Below are 15,995 nucleotides of genomic sequence, written 5' to 3'. Positions count from 1 at the left end.
AGTTACTGCCTGCATACTAAGTGCACCTATATGGCAAGTGTTTCTGATAAAATGGCCAGGTGAGGGTAAACACTGGATATAAGGAAAGTGTTCCTAAAAAAAATTATCAATTGACAAGTGGTGACTCTTCATTTAAAACGTGCTCAGGCGATCAGATATAACGCTGCTTTAGTACAGTGCAGGAGTGGTTGGGGATAAATAATAGGATTTAGAGTCTCTGTAAAATGCAAAATTCACCGGAGATCCTTTGTAAATCTTATACACAGAAGTGGGTAGTCCAGCTCCAGAAAGTAAAGGAGAGCTGGCCAGGCAGTTGGAACAAACTTTTTAAATTAAAATCTCAATTGTTCTTTGCTTATGGTGTTCCATAGACAAATTCTAACCATTTGTTCCTTAGCTCTGAATTACTAAACAAAGCATATAACACTGATGTTTTATTTGCACAAACAACACAGGAATTAACTGCCATCCTGTTCCTAGCGCTGTTAGTTAGCTCCTGTCTAACTGCCGATTGGCGGTCTCGAGCAAAGGTGAGCGAGGCCATGAATACATGAATACTAATTCATGGGCTGACAGGCAGTGATTTTCCTGATCGACTCGTTTTTCTGAATATTTTTTTTACTAACTACTGCAGACAAATGAGGTTGAGGAAGAGTTTCATATGCGACATGCATAAATAACTTCATCAGTGGACACAGGATGATATCAACAGGACATTGTTGGCTGAATAATTCTAATTCATGGTCTATTTTAAGTCCCGCACTGATTGTGTGGACTGTTTTGTTTAAAAACTCCAGCAGCACTGGTGTGCCTGATCCACTTGTAGCAACACACACTAAGGGTAGAAAAATACTTGCTGTTTGCCCATGTGTTCACGTAGACAACCGGCTGCGTTGTGAATGTGACTAAGAACATACTAGCCTATGTTCAACGCGTGTAACTGGAGGCTTCCACTAGAGGGCAGAACGTAGAAAGGGCTTCGGGATTTACACAGTGTAAACATGGCAAAGGGCTTCGGGATTTACACAGTGTAAACATGGCAAAGGGCTTCTGGATTTGAACGATGCAAACATGCTGGTTAGCTGCTACACGACCCCTAGCGGTTTTGTGTGTATTGCACCTCGTGTACGCGTTGCGTTTATTTTTGAAGGACGTGCACAACTCACGCTCCAAACAGACGCAGGATACACAAAGCAGCCATCTTGCATACTCGAACGTGTAATTAACAGCAAATATATCTCTATTTTTACACCTCATACACCACCAACATGCTGATCAGTGTTGCTGCAGTACTGAGAATGACCCACCAATCTAATTATAATAGCACCTGCTCTGTGGTGGTTTTCCCTGTGGGGACCTGAGCATTAAAGGACAGTATGAAAGCAGGATAAGGAAGATAATATTAAAGTATGCAGAGAATAGAGATATAGAACTACAGTCTTTAATTTAATTTTGATCCTGTATGGTCAGTGGAACTAAGATATTGGACATTGTGTGTAATAACAAGGCGGTGGTCATTGTGTTATGCTTGATTGGTGTACGTACGTGGGCGAGCTAAAAATAAACCCAACCGGTTGATGACCTTTCTCTTTCTTTCTTTCTTTCTTTGGCTCTTATTGGGGTTCACGTAAGCGAGCAGCGCTTTGTAGATTTTCTGCAACAGCAGCTCAGCCTAGAGGATGCTGCACACTCGGCTGAGCCCATGTGCGTGCTAACTGTCCCACAGGGACCGCACATAATCATCAGACAAAAGCCAGGATGATGCCCGGAGGGAAGCGGCATAATTGAGTGGGGAGGCGAGCGAGAGAGCTGACTGGCAGAGAGCGATTGGTGAAGGTGGGGATGCAATGCAGGGGAGGGGAAGGGGAGGGGGGGGGGGGTTGTGGATGTATCTACACACCATTGACGTCACCATCGTACACGCAGCCAGGGCACGTCAGCAGAGTGTGATGTCATGGCTTACTGTGGTGCCTGGAGCCTGTACCCTAGCTCACTGCTACAGAACTGCAGAGACAGGGCTATCTCGTGAACCATATGACGTCAGGACGTTCACTCGCGCACACGCAGAGCTGAGCTGCCATTGGCTCCTCACAGTGCTGCAGTGATTACATCAGAGCAGTGGGCCTTTCACCCTCCAATCCAGAGCCTGCATATTCTGCCTGGATACTGTTTTTCAACACAGCAGCCAATCAGACGTTTTCTATTTGCCCCACATTGGCCCAGCCAGAGCAGCCAGAAGAGCAATGAGGATAAGGGTGATGGTTTCAGAACAGCAGCTGCTGAGCTTTGGAGTTTAGACAATCATACAGCCACCCCCAAAATCTGCGCAATACTGTTCCATAATGCTTCTAATTCCATGAAGGATTTCAACACACTGACTCACACTTCTGTAGAGGGAACTGAACGTCCCCAGCTGCATCCAAAAAAAAAAAAAGAAGCCGATTCATCAGTTTAAAGCTCTCATATTTAGGATTTACAAACTAACGGTACCATTGAAACATGTTTTCTACATATACACACATGTTGGTTTTGCTATTTTTGTGAGGACCACCCATTCACATGAGAACCAATTCAGCTCATTTATACTACACCTACTTTAACCATGACCAAAGTAAATCATTTGACTCGTAGATTTTCTAATTAAACTATATTAAGAATAAAACATTCTTCAAAGTTGTGAAAACCAACAAAATATCCCTACAACTTAACAAATTAAGACACACCAGGGCTGTGTTTTAGTGATCTTTAGGTGAGCCATCAACCACGTAGCTTGATTTAAAGTGTCCGTTTGTCTCGTTTGCTATCATAACAGCAGGAAAAGTATGCCTTGTGCAGCAAAAAAATGTGCAAAAGTCATGTACCCACTCTCTTTACCCATTAATCATGGGTATGTTTTGGGCATATAGTGCAATAAACCAATCTGTGCATCACTTACCACTCCCTTTAAAATCCAAGTGAGCTCTGACTTTGGCGGATTGGTATTTTAGCGGCGCAGTGCTTCTGCACCTCTCATCAGAGGAAACTGATCTTCATGTTAAGGCAGTGAGCAGGTCAATCACAGGACCAGTAATGTTAGTTTATTTAGTATTGTGTTTATTGTTGATGTAAAAGTTGGGTTTGTGTACTGCTTCGTGTCCTTGTGTGTGTGTGTAACATGCAGCGTGCCCGCATTAACATGACAAGAATGAACATCTGACGGTTGACTGTTGTCAAGGTTCAAACCAGTCAGTGGCGCACCTGTGTTTTCCACCATCAAGATAGCAATACACCAGAAGTTTTCCTGAACACCTGAACTCCCGGACCACCACACCCATTGTCGTAGATATATTTCTAAGCTCTGTCGCTATTTAAGCGAAAACAGCAGAAGGTGTACAAAAAAAGACTGTTGGCAGGGTGTAAGATAGCAATGAGCATCAAAACGTACCTATGTAGCAAAACATATCAAAATGTCCATGCACACACACCGCAGTAATCTCAAAGCTTTGACCTAAAACATGACTGCTTTAGGCACCTTGACAGGCAAGTGCACATTACAAATACACACAGTCAGCATGTATTGTTCATTAGGATTTTTTTATTTTCTGGAGGCAAATCAATGTATATATGTACCTTTTACAGTATATGAGGATAATTTCTACAGTTTTATAATGTAAACAATCTCAGAAGAGAAATGTATTCAGTTTAAAAGGAAGCCATCGTCTCTCTTGTTTTTTTTTAAATATTTACATGAATTAAAATATAATTTATAACATCAGATAATTTTCCACTGTATAGATAATCTGTGAAACTAGATTTTAACAGTTCAAAAATACTTAAATGCATTTTGTCTCCATTCTCAAGACATATGAAATCACACAATACAAAAAAGAAACCCACCATTAAAAGACATCCAAGCTAAGTGGCATATAAATAAAAAAACAAAAACTCAAAATAAAACCAATATATGTAAAAATATAAAATCTTACTAGCAGTATTTACCATATACCAAAAAAACTAAAGTTAAAAAAGGGAAAAAACAAACAAATCAGTGAATTTCATAGTCATTAGATGTAAAGACGCAAAAAAACAATTTGAAAGAAATGAAACAACAAAAAGAAATCATGGATGTATGCCCTTTGACGCTGATTTAACTTCCACCAAAGACAAAGTCTCGAAGCAGCAAGACTACGACCATCACTGGCTTCATGGATACACAAAGACATCAGAGGCGCTCCGTTAGCCCAGGCTCTGGCATCGAAATGACACAAAATGGAAATTGAATTTTTCCGACATTGGTGATTATGGTATAGCAACACACAGTATAAACACGTTCCCCAATACGACGATCAGTGGGTGATTCAGTGGACGAATTCTTTCAATATTGCAATAATATACTTTGTGAACGATGAATGAGCTCATAGGGTAATTGATGTGACTTAATATATGACTTAAAGTGACTTTAAATGTTCTATGTTTTTGTTTCTTTTTGTTTCCTTCTTTAAGTTTATTACAATAACAATGAAAGTGCGACACTCAAACCCACACACACACACACACACACCAACACACACACACACACACACACACACACACACACACACACACACACACACACACACACTCACTCGTACACTCATACAAACCTCCTGTACAAACATCCCGCACAAGCGAGGAGGGCGAAGCAGGCGAAACGTGACATTCATTCGTGAGATGGATTTGATGCGGTACTGCACTTTTTCTTTTTTTCGGTACAAACATCAAATATACTTTTTGGTCATTTTTGTCTCAAGCTCGTACATTATATAGCATTATATAGCGATTGCTGAAATGAAGATGTATTGCATTTTGAAGAGGGTTCCCTTTGGAAGTTTTATTCTTATTGTTTTATTCCCCTTTCATTTGGATTAACACAGTCTGTACATTCTAAATTGCCACTGAATGCTGAAATGTATTGAAGTGCTTTCAAATGCTAAACAAAAATGGTCAGTAAGTTCTTCATAAGAAATTATATCATCTATATATATATATATATATATTTTTTTTTATCTATATATTTATCTACACAAACCCAAATACATACATTGTGTGTGGGTGTGTGTATATATATATGATATATAAATACACTCACACACATACACACACTGTGTACACCGTTCATAATATGGCTGTATTGTAAAAGTACTTAAGAAAACAGATTGGAGTTTTAAAGGACAGTAGAAGCTATTAGTAAAAGCTAGATAGCTGTATTTCCCCCCCTTTTTTAAGGCTCTCCTTGTGAGATTGGGCTGTCAGTGTATTCCTCGTTCGACCCAGTGCCGTCCGACAGTCCCACGCTTCAGCAGGTCTACAAGTGAACGCAAACACACATACACACTTACACACACTCTATCACACACTCTGCTGTCTCACACCAAAGTTCAGAAGCTTAAGTCATAGTCATTCAATGCTAATACTGCATGACAGTGCAGACGGATTCAGTCAAGTGAGTACCAGTAAAGAAAGTGGCAATACTATATAGAGTGTCAACAGAAAAACCCCCAACCTCTAGCACACTTCACTTCCTAGAGCTTAGAGTGTGGATTGCTTTGAGTCGTACAGTCCGTTCGCTTTGTATTCTGCTGTTATTCACTGTATCTAGCAGTACATGATCTCAGTTCAAGGATTTCCCCAAATAACTTTTTAAAACAACCAACGGCTTAAATAAAACCTTCCCTCTCTGAGAAAGGCTCTCTTAGATAATATGTATTGCATCGATTCTGTAAAAAAAATAATGATTACAAGTACTTTAAAACAGAAAAAGAAGAAATAAAAATATTCTGACATTTTCTAAAGGGATACTTTTTACAACAGCGTTTTTTTTTTTTTTTTTAATCCTTTTTTGATTTACGAAGCTACGTCCATATAAAATTCCCTTCTGCACCTCCCTGTATTGCTCAACCTTGCTTATCACCAGACGACTTGCATCATCATCATTATCATCATCAGGATCATCGCTTCACCTTTGCCCCAGTAGTAGACGGCCACCCGACGTGCCTGCTTTTCAACACACACGTGAACGCGTCACTCTCGTGTTTACATTAGACACAGTGCTATGTACACGTTATATACCTACATATGTTTATATATATATATATATAGATCTATATAGATTTATGTAAACCAGCACATTCTTCCACTTTAGTAGTATACATACTAAGCACAAACACTCGTTCAGGTTTTTTCAGGATCTGCGTGGGTTTTTGTTGTTGTTTTGTTTAGTTTTTTCTTTTCTCTTTTCTTTTTTCTTTTCAGATGACACACGACGCTCACTTCGGCGTGCAGATCAGTGTCCGGTGCCCTAGGAGGGTAGGCCGAGAAGGCACGTCCCGACTGGGTCAGCCTTAACGTTAAATAAGGCGTATTGTACTTAGTGTGCGCTTGAAGAAAGTCAAAAGGAGGGAGGATTTCAGTGATGTAAACATTCAGTTTCCTGGTGTGTTGCTGGGGAGGCGATTCGGACAAAATAGATAGGGGATAGGCAGGGATAATGCATAAGAAAACACATACACACATACGCGCACACATACATACATACAAACATACATACATACGCACACTTGCGAAAAAAGCACACATCTCCACTGTACAGGATCCACAGGCTAAAGCAAACGCCCCCATAAGAAAAACAAGCCAAGGCTAGAGCGAAAAGACTTCAACTCCCAGCACGCTTCGGGGGACCAAGCCCGACCTCGGACCCAACAAAAGACAGAGACAGCACACTCAGGTACACGAGGATATACTTGTAGACTGCAAAAAACACACAGAGAACAATCAGAGTTTGATACTACGAGGCAAGAGCTAGAAAAACCCGCAGACGCTCCCCTATTAGAACAGGAGGGAGTAGAAAAACTGAGAGCGAGAGAGATAAAGTTTGTGAGAGAGGGAGATGTAAACAAGGTAGAGATACGGCGGTACCTCTCGGGAGATTGAGCTTTGGAAATATCGTCCCCCCAGATTCCCACCGCCCTTCTCTCAAGCACTAGCGCTAGCAACGCTATCCGCCTAGACGCAAAAAGTGTCACTCATAGACGCTATCTCAATGGGTTTTGCTGCTGGATGATGCAAACTACACTGCAAAAATCTCTGAAACCAAGACAGATCGACAGGGCAGACTACATTCAGATCTGTGAGCGATACATTCCACTCAGAAACAACAGAGGAGATCCTTCCACTAGACTTTCAGATAAAACCGATGGTCAACTTGAAGGTTGCTTCTAAGGTCCTTCTAAACAGGACGGCGTGCATCCAAGTGCATTCTATTCAGATCAAACCCCAAACACTATCTATCTACGTTTGAGATTATTATTAAAGAAGGAAGAGGGATAGTTATGAATAGTGCAGCTAAACTGGTTGGACCTAGGGGCTTTATGACATGTTAATCTGTGGCAGCCAGCAGCAGAACCCAGTCAGAAGAGGGAGGGGAGAGCGAGAAACCACAAGCTACTACCTCGTTTGAGTGCATAGATGAAATAAGGAAGCACTAAAATTACAAAAAAAAAGACAAGATTTCTTTCTCCTTTCCTTTTCGATTTGTAAACTCTGTGTTTTTCGGTATTTTTTGTGTTTTTAAGCAGTTTTTTTCTTGTTATTGTAACACATACAGCTGAACATCCACAAAGATTTACTAATAATTATTGTTTATATAGTTGTACGACAAAAAAACGGCGAAAAGTTGCGCATTTCCACCGAGAAAAACTGACAAAGGGTTTTACAAAAAAGAAAAATAAATAAAAAAAAAAACAACACACACACACACATACACACATCACGGCGACCAAACGGAGAAAGAAAGATAGAGAGAGAGAGACAGAGCGAGGGTTTGCTACAGAAGCCCGGGCTGCTCGGAGTCAGCGGCAGCCGCCTTGTGAACACACACACGCGTGCGCGCGAGGGTGAGGGTGAGGGGGTTCACCGCTCCTCGCGGCTCTTTCTCGTCGTTGTTTCATTTCTGAATTCCATCCTCACACCCCAGCGGCCTTCTGTCCTCAGTAAGAAGAGACGAGGTCCTTTATTCTTTAAACTGATTCCAATGTTCAAAATGTAAACATGAGGTGCAGTCTCTGCTGAGGTGTTGAGGCTCTGCGGGACAGGGCGCTAGCTGTAAGGCGTGTCAGCGATGCAGACTCCTCTGAGCCTCTTTCAGAAGAGTATCAAAGTCCAGAGCGTCGTACTTGCTCTTCACTGGGCCCGGTCCTGCCTCATCTAAACACACAAACACAGAGCAGTCAGTCACGGCCACAGTGTAGAGAGTGTAGTGTATGAAGCTACTTTATTATTATTATTATTAGCAGTAGTAGTATAAAAAATTGTTTTAAAATGTAAATTCATTTAGAAAACAGCTCTATGCAGGAATGTGATGAACTGGGATTGTATCGCTCAAGAACAGCACATTTTTTTAATATTCTTACTTTAATGAAACATATGGCTAAAGGCCGAATACCAAGTTTCCCAACACATTGATTTGTAGGTTTTCATTCCTTCTACCCTTTTTTATTATTGAATATATTCAATAGTCTAAATGTATTTTTAGGGAAAAAAGCAACAACAAAACCACAATTTAAAAAGCATTAATTAAAACACTTAAGCTTTCTGATATCCCAGCAGTCAACACATTTACCTCAGCATGACTATTCTAATCCTAAATATACCTCAGTAGTGCTACAGAGACAGATGTAATTAATCATGTTTAACTAATGTTTAAAGTCCAGTATAAAAATTATTGTAGTAAGGATTGATCTGCTGCTACTGATGCACTGCTCTTTTTTTTTTTTTACTATACCAAAGAGACCTAATCCCTACCTCTGCTGGTGTCAGGCTGTAAGTAAAAGTAATTACATTTGCTTATGTAATTAATAATTTACAAAAATATGGAAATATAACAGCTAAGTCTAAATGCTAAATATTTTTACAGACAACAGTATGTGTTAGCTTCATCTCCTGCCTCATCATCAGCAGTGTTTGCCTGTTCTGTGCTCTTACCCAGGTCTATGTAGCGCTTTCTGCCGAACCTCCGGCCTCCGTTCCCTGCATGCTGACCCACAGAGTCCCGCCTGTGCTTCGGACTCAGCTCGTTCTGCCTGAAAGTGATGACTCCGCAGCGCTCTCTACAAACACACACACAAACAGATACACACTGATTAGCTTTCTAGGTTTCTGTGCAGCTTCTGGTTACTGGAACAGAAGAAAGTGGGCAGGATCTGAACATACTCATTCTTGACGAGCACTTGGCAGTCCTCAGGGTCGCCAAAAGCCTCGAAGCGCTTGCGCAGCATGGCCTGTGTGACGCTGCTCGGCAAGTTGTGAATGTAGAACACTTGGCACTTGTCCTGCAGAACCAAAAGCATTTACAACTGTTAGATCAAGCGTGAACAACAGAACTGATCTTTAAAACACATCAGATAGTAGGCTGGACTTTAAGATATGCCTCCTCAGATCTCTACCTACCACATCCTCTTGTCCAGGTTTAGTGTTATTCCTCTGCTTGTCTCGGTGGCACGTCTCAGAGCTCTCACAGCTGCAGAGGGTAAAACGGAGAAATGGAATTAGACATAGCGAAGGGCAATCGTACTGAATTTCAGTAACAGTGATGAATGCCAGTAACAGGAGTAAAAATTCCAGTAACAGGAATGAGTGCCATTATCAGGAGTGATGTTTTTGTCATAAGTATACATTTTTTGAACATGCAGTCAATCATTTCTTTACAATAAAGACTTTCTTGAGAGAAAATCAAAGAAATTAGTAGACTAGATTTTTAAAATATGCTTTTTAAATGTCGCATAAGTTTTGTAACCATAGTCAGCTTAGAAACCTTGTAAAAAATAAGTGAATCTGCCTGAGTTTGAACGGTACATGTTTTTTAATAGTTAAGTATATGTGTTATTAGATTTAAAGTTGAAAAAAGAGAAAAAAAAATAGGTTTAAGAACTCAGAGTAACCTATTGTATTTAAAAAAATAATAATAAAAATATAATAAAAATGACAATTAAATGATTCAGGTTCAAATATGAGGAGAGCTGGAGTATCTGAGTACCTGAGGGTGAGCTGGTGGCAGGGTGAGGGTGGATGGCAGGAGCTGGGTGACTGGGCGTCTGCCTCTGTAGTCGGGGAGCAGGCGGGTGAAGGTTGACCCGTCTCCTCTGGGTGGGGTGGGGATAAGGCTGTGGGTGAGTCAGCCTGCAGCTCCTCGCTCTTCCTCTCTGATCTGTCCTCCTGCCTGTTCTTCACCTCCTCCCCTCCGTCCTGAGCCTCCGCAGGCCTCCTGCAGCCGTGCCCCAGGTTCAGCAGGCAGTAGTCGTGGTCCCCATAGGCGCGCTTGGACTCGCCCTCGCCCGCCTGGCCCATGCGCCTCAGCTGCGCGTACAGCTCCGTCTGCTCGGGAAGTTTGCGTAGATGCGCCCGCGTGGGGCACAGGCCTTTGCTGGGCAGTTCGGGTTTACCCTCGGGTTTGAAGAGCTCCTCTTCCACGGGCTTGTGGGGGGGTGTGGTGGGGGGAGTGAGTCCTGGAAGACAGAACATTCACATTAACCACCTACACTTAAACATAATGGACATTAAGCAAAGTAGTTGTTAATATATACAGCTCTGGAACAAAATAAGAGGCCACTTAAAATGATGAGTTTCTTTGATTTTACCAAATTGAAAACCTCTGGAATATAATCATGAGGAAGATGGATGATCACAAGCCATCAAACCAAGCGGAACTGCTTGAATGTTTGCACCAGGAGTGGCATAGAGTTATCTAAAAGCAGTGTGTAAGACTGGTGGAGGAGAACATGCAAAGATGCATGAAATCTGTGATTAAAAAACAGGGTTATTCCACCAAACATTGATTACTGAACTCTTAAACGAATATGAATTAGGAATATGAATATATGAATATAAACTTGTTTTCTTTGCAATACTTGAGGTCTGAAAGCTCTGCATCTTTTTATATTTTAGCCATTTCCCATGTTCTGCAAATAAATGCAATAAAATGATCATATTTTTATTGGAGCTTGGGGGAAATGTTATTCGTACAATAAAACAATTATGTTGATTTTAAATATATACCTATAAATAGCAAAATCAAAGAAACTGATTCAGAAACTGAAGTAGTCTCTTGTTAGAGCAAACCCTTGCATCTTCAAAAGAAAGAAGATAAAACAAACAAACCTTCAACTTTAATGCAAGTTAACATAATGCCTTACTTTTCAGCTCAATTACATTAAAGCTAGAGATGATATTTCAGTTTAAGTGGATATCTGTATCATGCTGTTATCAGCAGAAAATCCTGGATATCTGAGCAGATAAAAATAACGAATCGGATGCAATGTAGAAACAGCACCCATTGATACTGTGAAATGTGATCTTGTTAGCTCTCAGTTTCTTCCTGTGGGGTGGCACAGTGTTTAAGCAGTCTGTGCATGATAGCCTACTGTCGTATCATCATCATCGGAACAGAGAGAGACATAATCCCTAATTAAAACTATTATTATAATCGTTTAAAATACAAATTACTCAGTAATTACAGAGGCCATATCTGTATAACATACAGTATTGAGTTTAAGGCACCTAAGCACATTTTTCCACACCAACATATTATTTGAACAGATGCAAATAAATATGAATATAGTAAAAACTAACAAGAGTATAATTTTTGAAGAAAGTAGAGCTTGTGAGCTAGTCTAAAATTTTATTCCAAATCTCTCTTGAATTCCTTTAACAGCTCAATCAGCAGCTTTAACATTGTTTAACACTGCTTTACCGAAGCAGGTAAACTATTATTAGAAATAAACTATAATAAATAATGCTAGACTCTCATAATGTGCGCTTTGAAACCATTTTAATGAACACACTGATGTAAAATCACTTCTTTTATATGGATGTTATCAAATAAACTAATGCTAATAAACACTTACTGCTCAGATTAGAAGCTTTGTAATGTACAGCTCTAGAAAAAAATAAGAAACCACTTAAAAATTATATGGTTTTTGATTTTACCAAATTGAAAACCTTGAATATAATCAAGAGGAAGATGGATGATCACAAGCCATCAAACCAAACTGAACTGCTTGAATTTTTGCACCAGGACTGACAAAGTTATCCAAAAGCAGCGTGTGAGACTGGTGGAGGAGAACATGCCAAGCTGCATGAAAACTGGGATTAACAACCAGGGTTATTCCACCAAATATTGATTTCTGAACTCTTGAATATGAACTTGTTTTCTTTGCATTGTTTAAGTTCTGAAAGCTCTGCATCTTTTTTTGTTATTTCAGTCATTTCTCATTTACTGCAAATAAATGCTCTAAATGAGAATATTTGTATTTGGAATTTGGGAGAAATGCTGTTCATAGTTTATAGAATAAAACAACAATATTAATTTTACTCAAAAATAAACCTATAATAGCAAAATCAGAGAAATTGATTCAGAAACTGAAGTGGCCTCTTATTTTTTTCCAGAGCTGTATTTTACAATGTTTGCAGGTGCCTAAAACCTTTACACAGTACTGCACACTGACAATTACATGCAAAGCCTACAGGTACTTAATAAATGTAAATGTCATGCCCTGAAACAGGCCAGCTAATTGAGAGTCAGTCATGTAACAGAATGCTCTGCTTCATTATTCATTTAGTTTGCTATCTATCTTCCACAGCACATGCCTAATCCTACATGCGTACATGGCATCCCCCCCCCCAGCATGCTTTTGAACTCTGAGTGGTCGAGACGAGTGGTGAAGTCTCCCTAATGTCACGACGGTTCGAGCCCCACTGACTGAGAGCTTGACATTACCTGCTGTGCCACACAGCTCCACGCAGAGAGTCTGCTCAAAGGGCCTGCTGGCGTACTGGGTGTCTCTGATCATGACAAAAAAACAGAAAGAGAGACGATGCAGAGTCAACATCAAGGCTTTTAAAAGAGAGAGACAGAGAGAGATAAAGTCTGAACAGCTGACTCATTAGATAAATGCTGTCAGCCTCAGTGACTGAAGAGCTCCATGTTTGGAAAGTGTTCAGTAACACCAAATTTACTTATCACCAGATCTGAACTCCACATTACTGGCTATGGCTCACAACAATACACTATAATTAGCAAAACAAACTGGCTCTGCGTTATTTATAGACCAGTGTTACCATGAGAGGCCAGTGGAACGCTGGATATTAAAGCAGTAGTATCACTACAAGCCTCTCAGAAGTCATTTGGGAAAGGTCCGGGTGCATTATAAGGCACTGAGCCTGGACTGCCTCCAGTTTTAACACTGTAAATTAGGAGAGAGGGGGACACACACCCTGTGGATTTGGGAGTCAGCGGCAGACAGAGGCAGGGGCGTTTCTCTGCAATAAGAACAGAAAGAGAAAAATCACCAACATGGTCAGAGATCATCACACATTAACAAACAGTTCAATACACACACACTTTATAAAACACTGTTTTTCTTCTATATACTGTAGAGTACAGCTGCTCTTAATTCTAGTCCTGAGAGCACTTCAAATAAAATAACTTACAAAAGGTAAAGAGCATATCTGAAGGGAGAAACGGTTGAAATATGTTTATATGTTTAAGTCTCTGTAGAAAATATGAACTTGTTTTTATTAAGAAAATGATAAAACATGAGCTGTGTGATTTAACTAGGGGTGCTGAAACCTTTGCATAGTATCATCCATGAAGAACTATTAAACAATCCAAAGAGCATGCTATCAAGTGTTCGTTACGTATTTTTTGCACTATAAGGCACACTTAAAATCCTTTAATTTTCCCAAAAATTGACAGTGCGGCTTATGCTGGAAAGTACTGGACATCTAGACATAATGTAAATAAACAGAAGCGCTTTACTCGCACAAATACAGTTCTCAACACAGAATGTTTTAAGAATTACAGTTTTTGTCACCCCCCCCAATGGATTATTAATAGAATGTGTGCTAAATAGAAACAAGTAATTTCTCGTTGGACATAAACAGTGCTTTAGGACTTATTTTTTTTATATTACAATTATTGGTTCTCAATATATTTGGCCAGATCTTTTAAACTCCTTAATTGAACATAAATTAATTTAAAAAATACGATATTCACACTCAAACTAACAACATTTTTCTACTTTTCCAGGAATTATTTCTACTCAATGTTGGAATGCTGTTGCATAGATTTGATTCCTTTCCTACAACCCATTCCAAATATATTCAAGGGTGCTCCATTACTCCAGAGAACATTTTGACACTCAAGATTTCAATGCCAGAGGGATTTACACCACTTACTATTGCACATAGTGACCTTGGGCTTGCTCCAGAGCATCAAGTCTCATTGATAACGTATTTATGTAGAGGTTAAATGACTATGTGTTTGATGAAACAGATTTTATATGAATTTGTGTACAATAAACAGTCCAATTTAGTTACAACAGTATTCGGTTGAGCATATCTGCTCTTGAAAGCTAAAGGTTCCTATTAAATCCTTCTTAACCTGGACACATGTTTAAAGTGTCCTCTCACCGTCACTGCAGCAGGATTTAGGGGTTTCAGTGCTCTTCTCTGGGTTCTTCTTCTGGGTGCTGTCTTCAGCAGGACACACAGGAGCGGGAGGGTTTTTGGTCGAGCCCCCCTCGTCCTCGCTGGAGTGTCCAGTGGACTCTGGGCGACTCGGTCGCGGCTTTTTGGCGTAGCGGCTGGGGAAGGAAGCTAGGCGGCGGGATCGGCGAACGGAAAAAGAACCCTCCTCTTCGGGCTCGGGGCTTTTGGGCCGTTTGGCGGCAGTCTGTGAGCCCTCGCTGCTGGACTCTTTGGGCTCGGCTTTGGGCCGCTGGTACGCTGCTGCGGCCGCCCCTCTGCTGTGGCTGTAGGGGGGGCTGTGCAGTCTGTAAGGCTTGCTCACGTCAAAGGAGGTCATGGCCTCCAGCAGCTCCTTGAGCAGCGAATGGGTTTTGATTTCCCTCTTGCGGGCGAAAGGGTTTCTGGGCTTGGTTGCGCTGCTACTGGCTGCAGGTGTGGCGCACTGGGCAGCAGGTTTGGGGGTATTTAAGGGTCCATTGCGAGGGGCCGGAGGATTGTCGGCCTTGGCCCTGCGCGCCTCGCGCTCTCTGCGGTCCCAGCTGGCCTGTTTGCGTGTGGGCAGACAGTACGTGTGCATATATTTGATCAGCTCCACCACGGAGTGAAGCTCCTTCTCAGAGGTGAACTGGGGCTTGGGAGGCTCGGAGCACGCGGGGCTCTCCACCTCACTGCCGGATCCAGATTCAACTTCTTCCTCTTCTTCCTCCTCCTCCGACTCACTGTCCTCTTCCTCGTCTTCCTCTTCCTCATCCTCGTCTTCCTCCGTGTCTGCTGAGGGGGCTTCTTCGGCCTCAGCCTCCTTGGTGGTGGTGAGGTGGCGGTGCAGTTCAGTGCAGAGGCGGCCTGCAGGCCTCACCACTCGTGGCTTTCTCTCTGCCGGACACATCCTCTCACTCTGCAGAAACAAAAGAACGGAAATAGGCTAGATTAGATCTGAGGATATAAAAGTAACCAGCTATGGTATTGACCTGAAACTCAATGCTTTATAATCTCTAACTTATTAGAATTAGAATTATGCCCGAATCACTAAACACTGTTATAAACTATGTATGGTAAGCAGTTCAGAGTGAGGAACGGAAACCAGGACAGATCCTTGGAGTTTGAGGGGTTAATGCAATTAACCTTTTAAAACAGGATGCACTGCCACGCTTTTGTCCTTTAACTTAAATAACTTAACCAATTAAAATATGAAGAAAGTCTATGCTATACCAGAGAAAATTGCCTTTCTTACAATGCTTATTATTGCAGCACGAGAAGCACATTCTCTAGGTGAAATTTATGCATTTGTACTTGTATTGAGTGTACTTTTAGGCTTGGCAAATAAATAGTCTATAATTTATTTCTATATCTTGCAAAAAAAAAAAAAATCTAACAGTAATTCTGGTAGAACACACTCCGTACCAAATAAGTAGATATGAGATGTCAGATTGCCATTCAATTCAGAAGGAATAGAAAGA

General features: G+C 40.9%; 1 protein-coding gene across 2 annotated transcripts in view; it reads right to left on the bottom strand.

Moving 5' to 3' along the window:
* Window positions 1-3,554: 3,554 nt before the first annotated feature.
* ppargc1b (peroxisome proliferator-activated receptor gamma, coactivator 1 beta) overlaps window positions 3,555-15,995 on the bottom strand; it is a 72,323-nt gene continuing 59,882 nt past the window's right edge. For both annotated transcript variants that reach the window (XM_022684065.2, XM_007246412.4), the window contains exons 5-12: window positions 14,482-15,433; window positions 13,284-13,329; window positions 12,788-12,852; window positions 10,049-10,517; window positions 9,463-9,532; window positions 9,226-9,344; window positions 8,998-9,122; window positions 3,555-8,220 (exon numbers count right to left, since the gene is read on the bottom strand). In XM_022684065.2, coding sequence (XP_022539786.2) covers window positions 8,129-8,220; window positions 8,998-9,122; window positions 9,226-9,344; window positions 9,463-9,532; window positions 10,049-10,517; window positions 12,788-12,852; window positions 13,284-13,329; window positions 14,482-15,433 — 1,938 coding nt within the window. In that variant the 3' untranslated portion in view covers window positions 3,555-8,128. The remainder of the gene's footprint in view (window positions 8,221-8,997; window positions 9,123-9,225; window positions 9,345-9,462; window positions 9,533-10,048; window positions 10,518-12,787; window positions 12,853-13,283; window positions 13,330-14,481; window positions 15,434-15,995) is intronic.

Source organism: Astyanax mexicanus, chromosome 10, assembly GCF_023375975.1.
Source record: "Astyanax mexicanus isolate ESR-SI-001 chromosome 10, AstMex3_surface, whole genome shotgun sequence".
Taxonomy (NCBI): domain Eukaryota; kingdom Metazoa; phylum Chordata; class Actinopteri; order Characiformes; family Acestrorhamphidae; genus Astyanax; species Astyanax mexicanus.
Note: the sequence above shows the minus strand (reverse complement) of the source record. Positions and strands in the feature narration are given on the sequence as shown.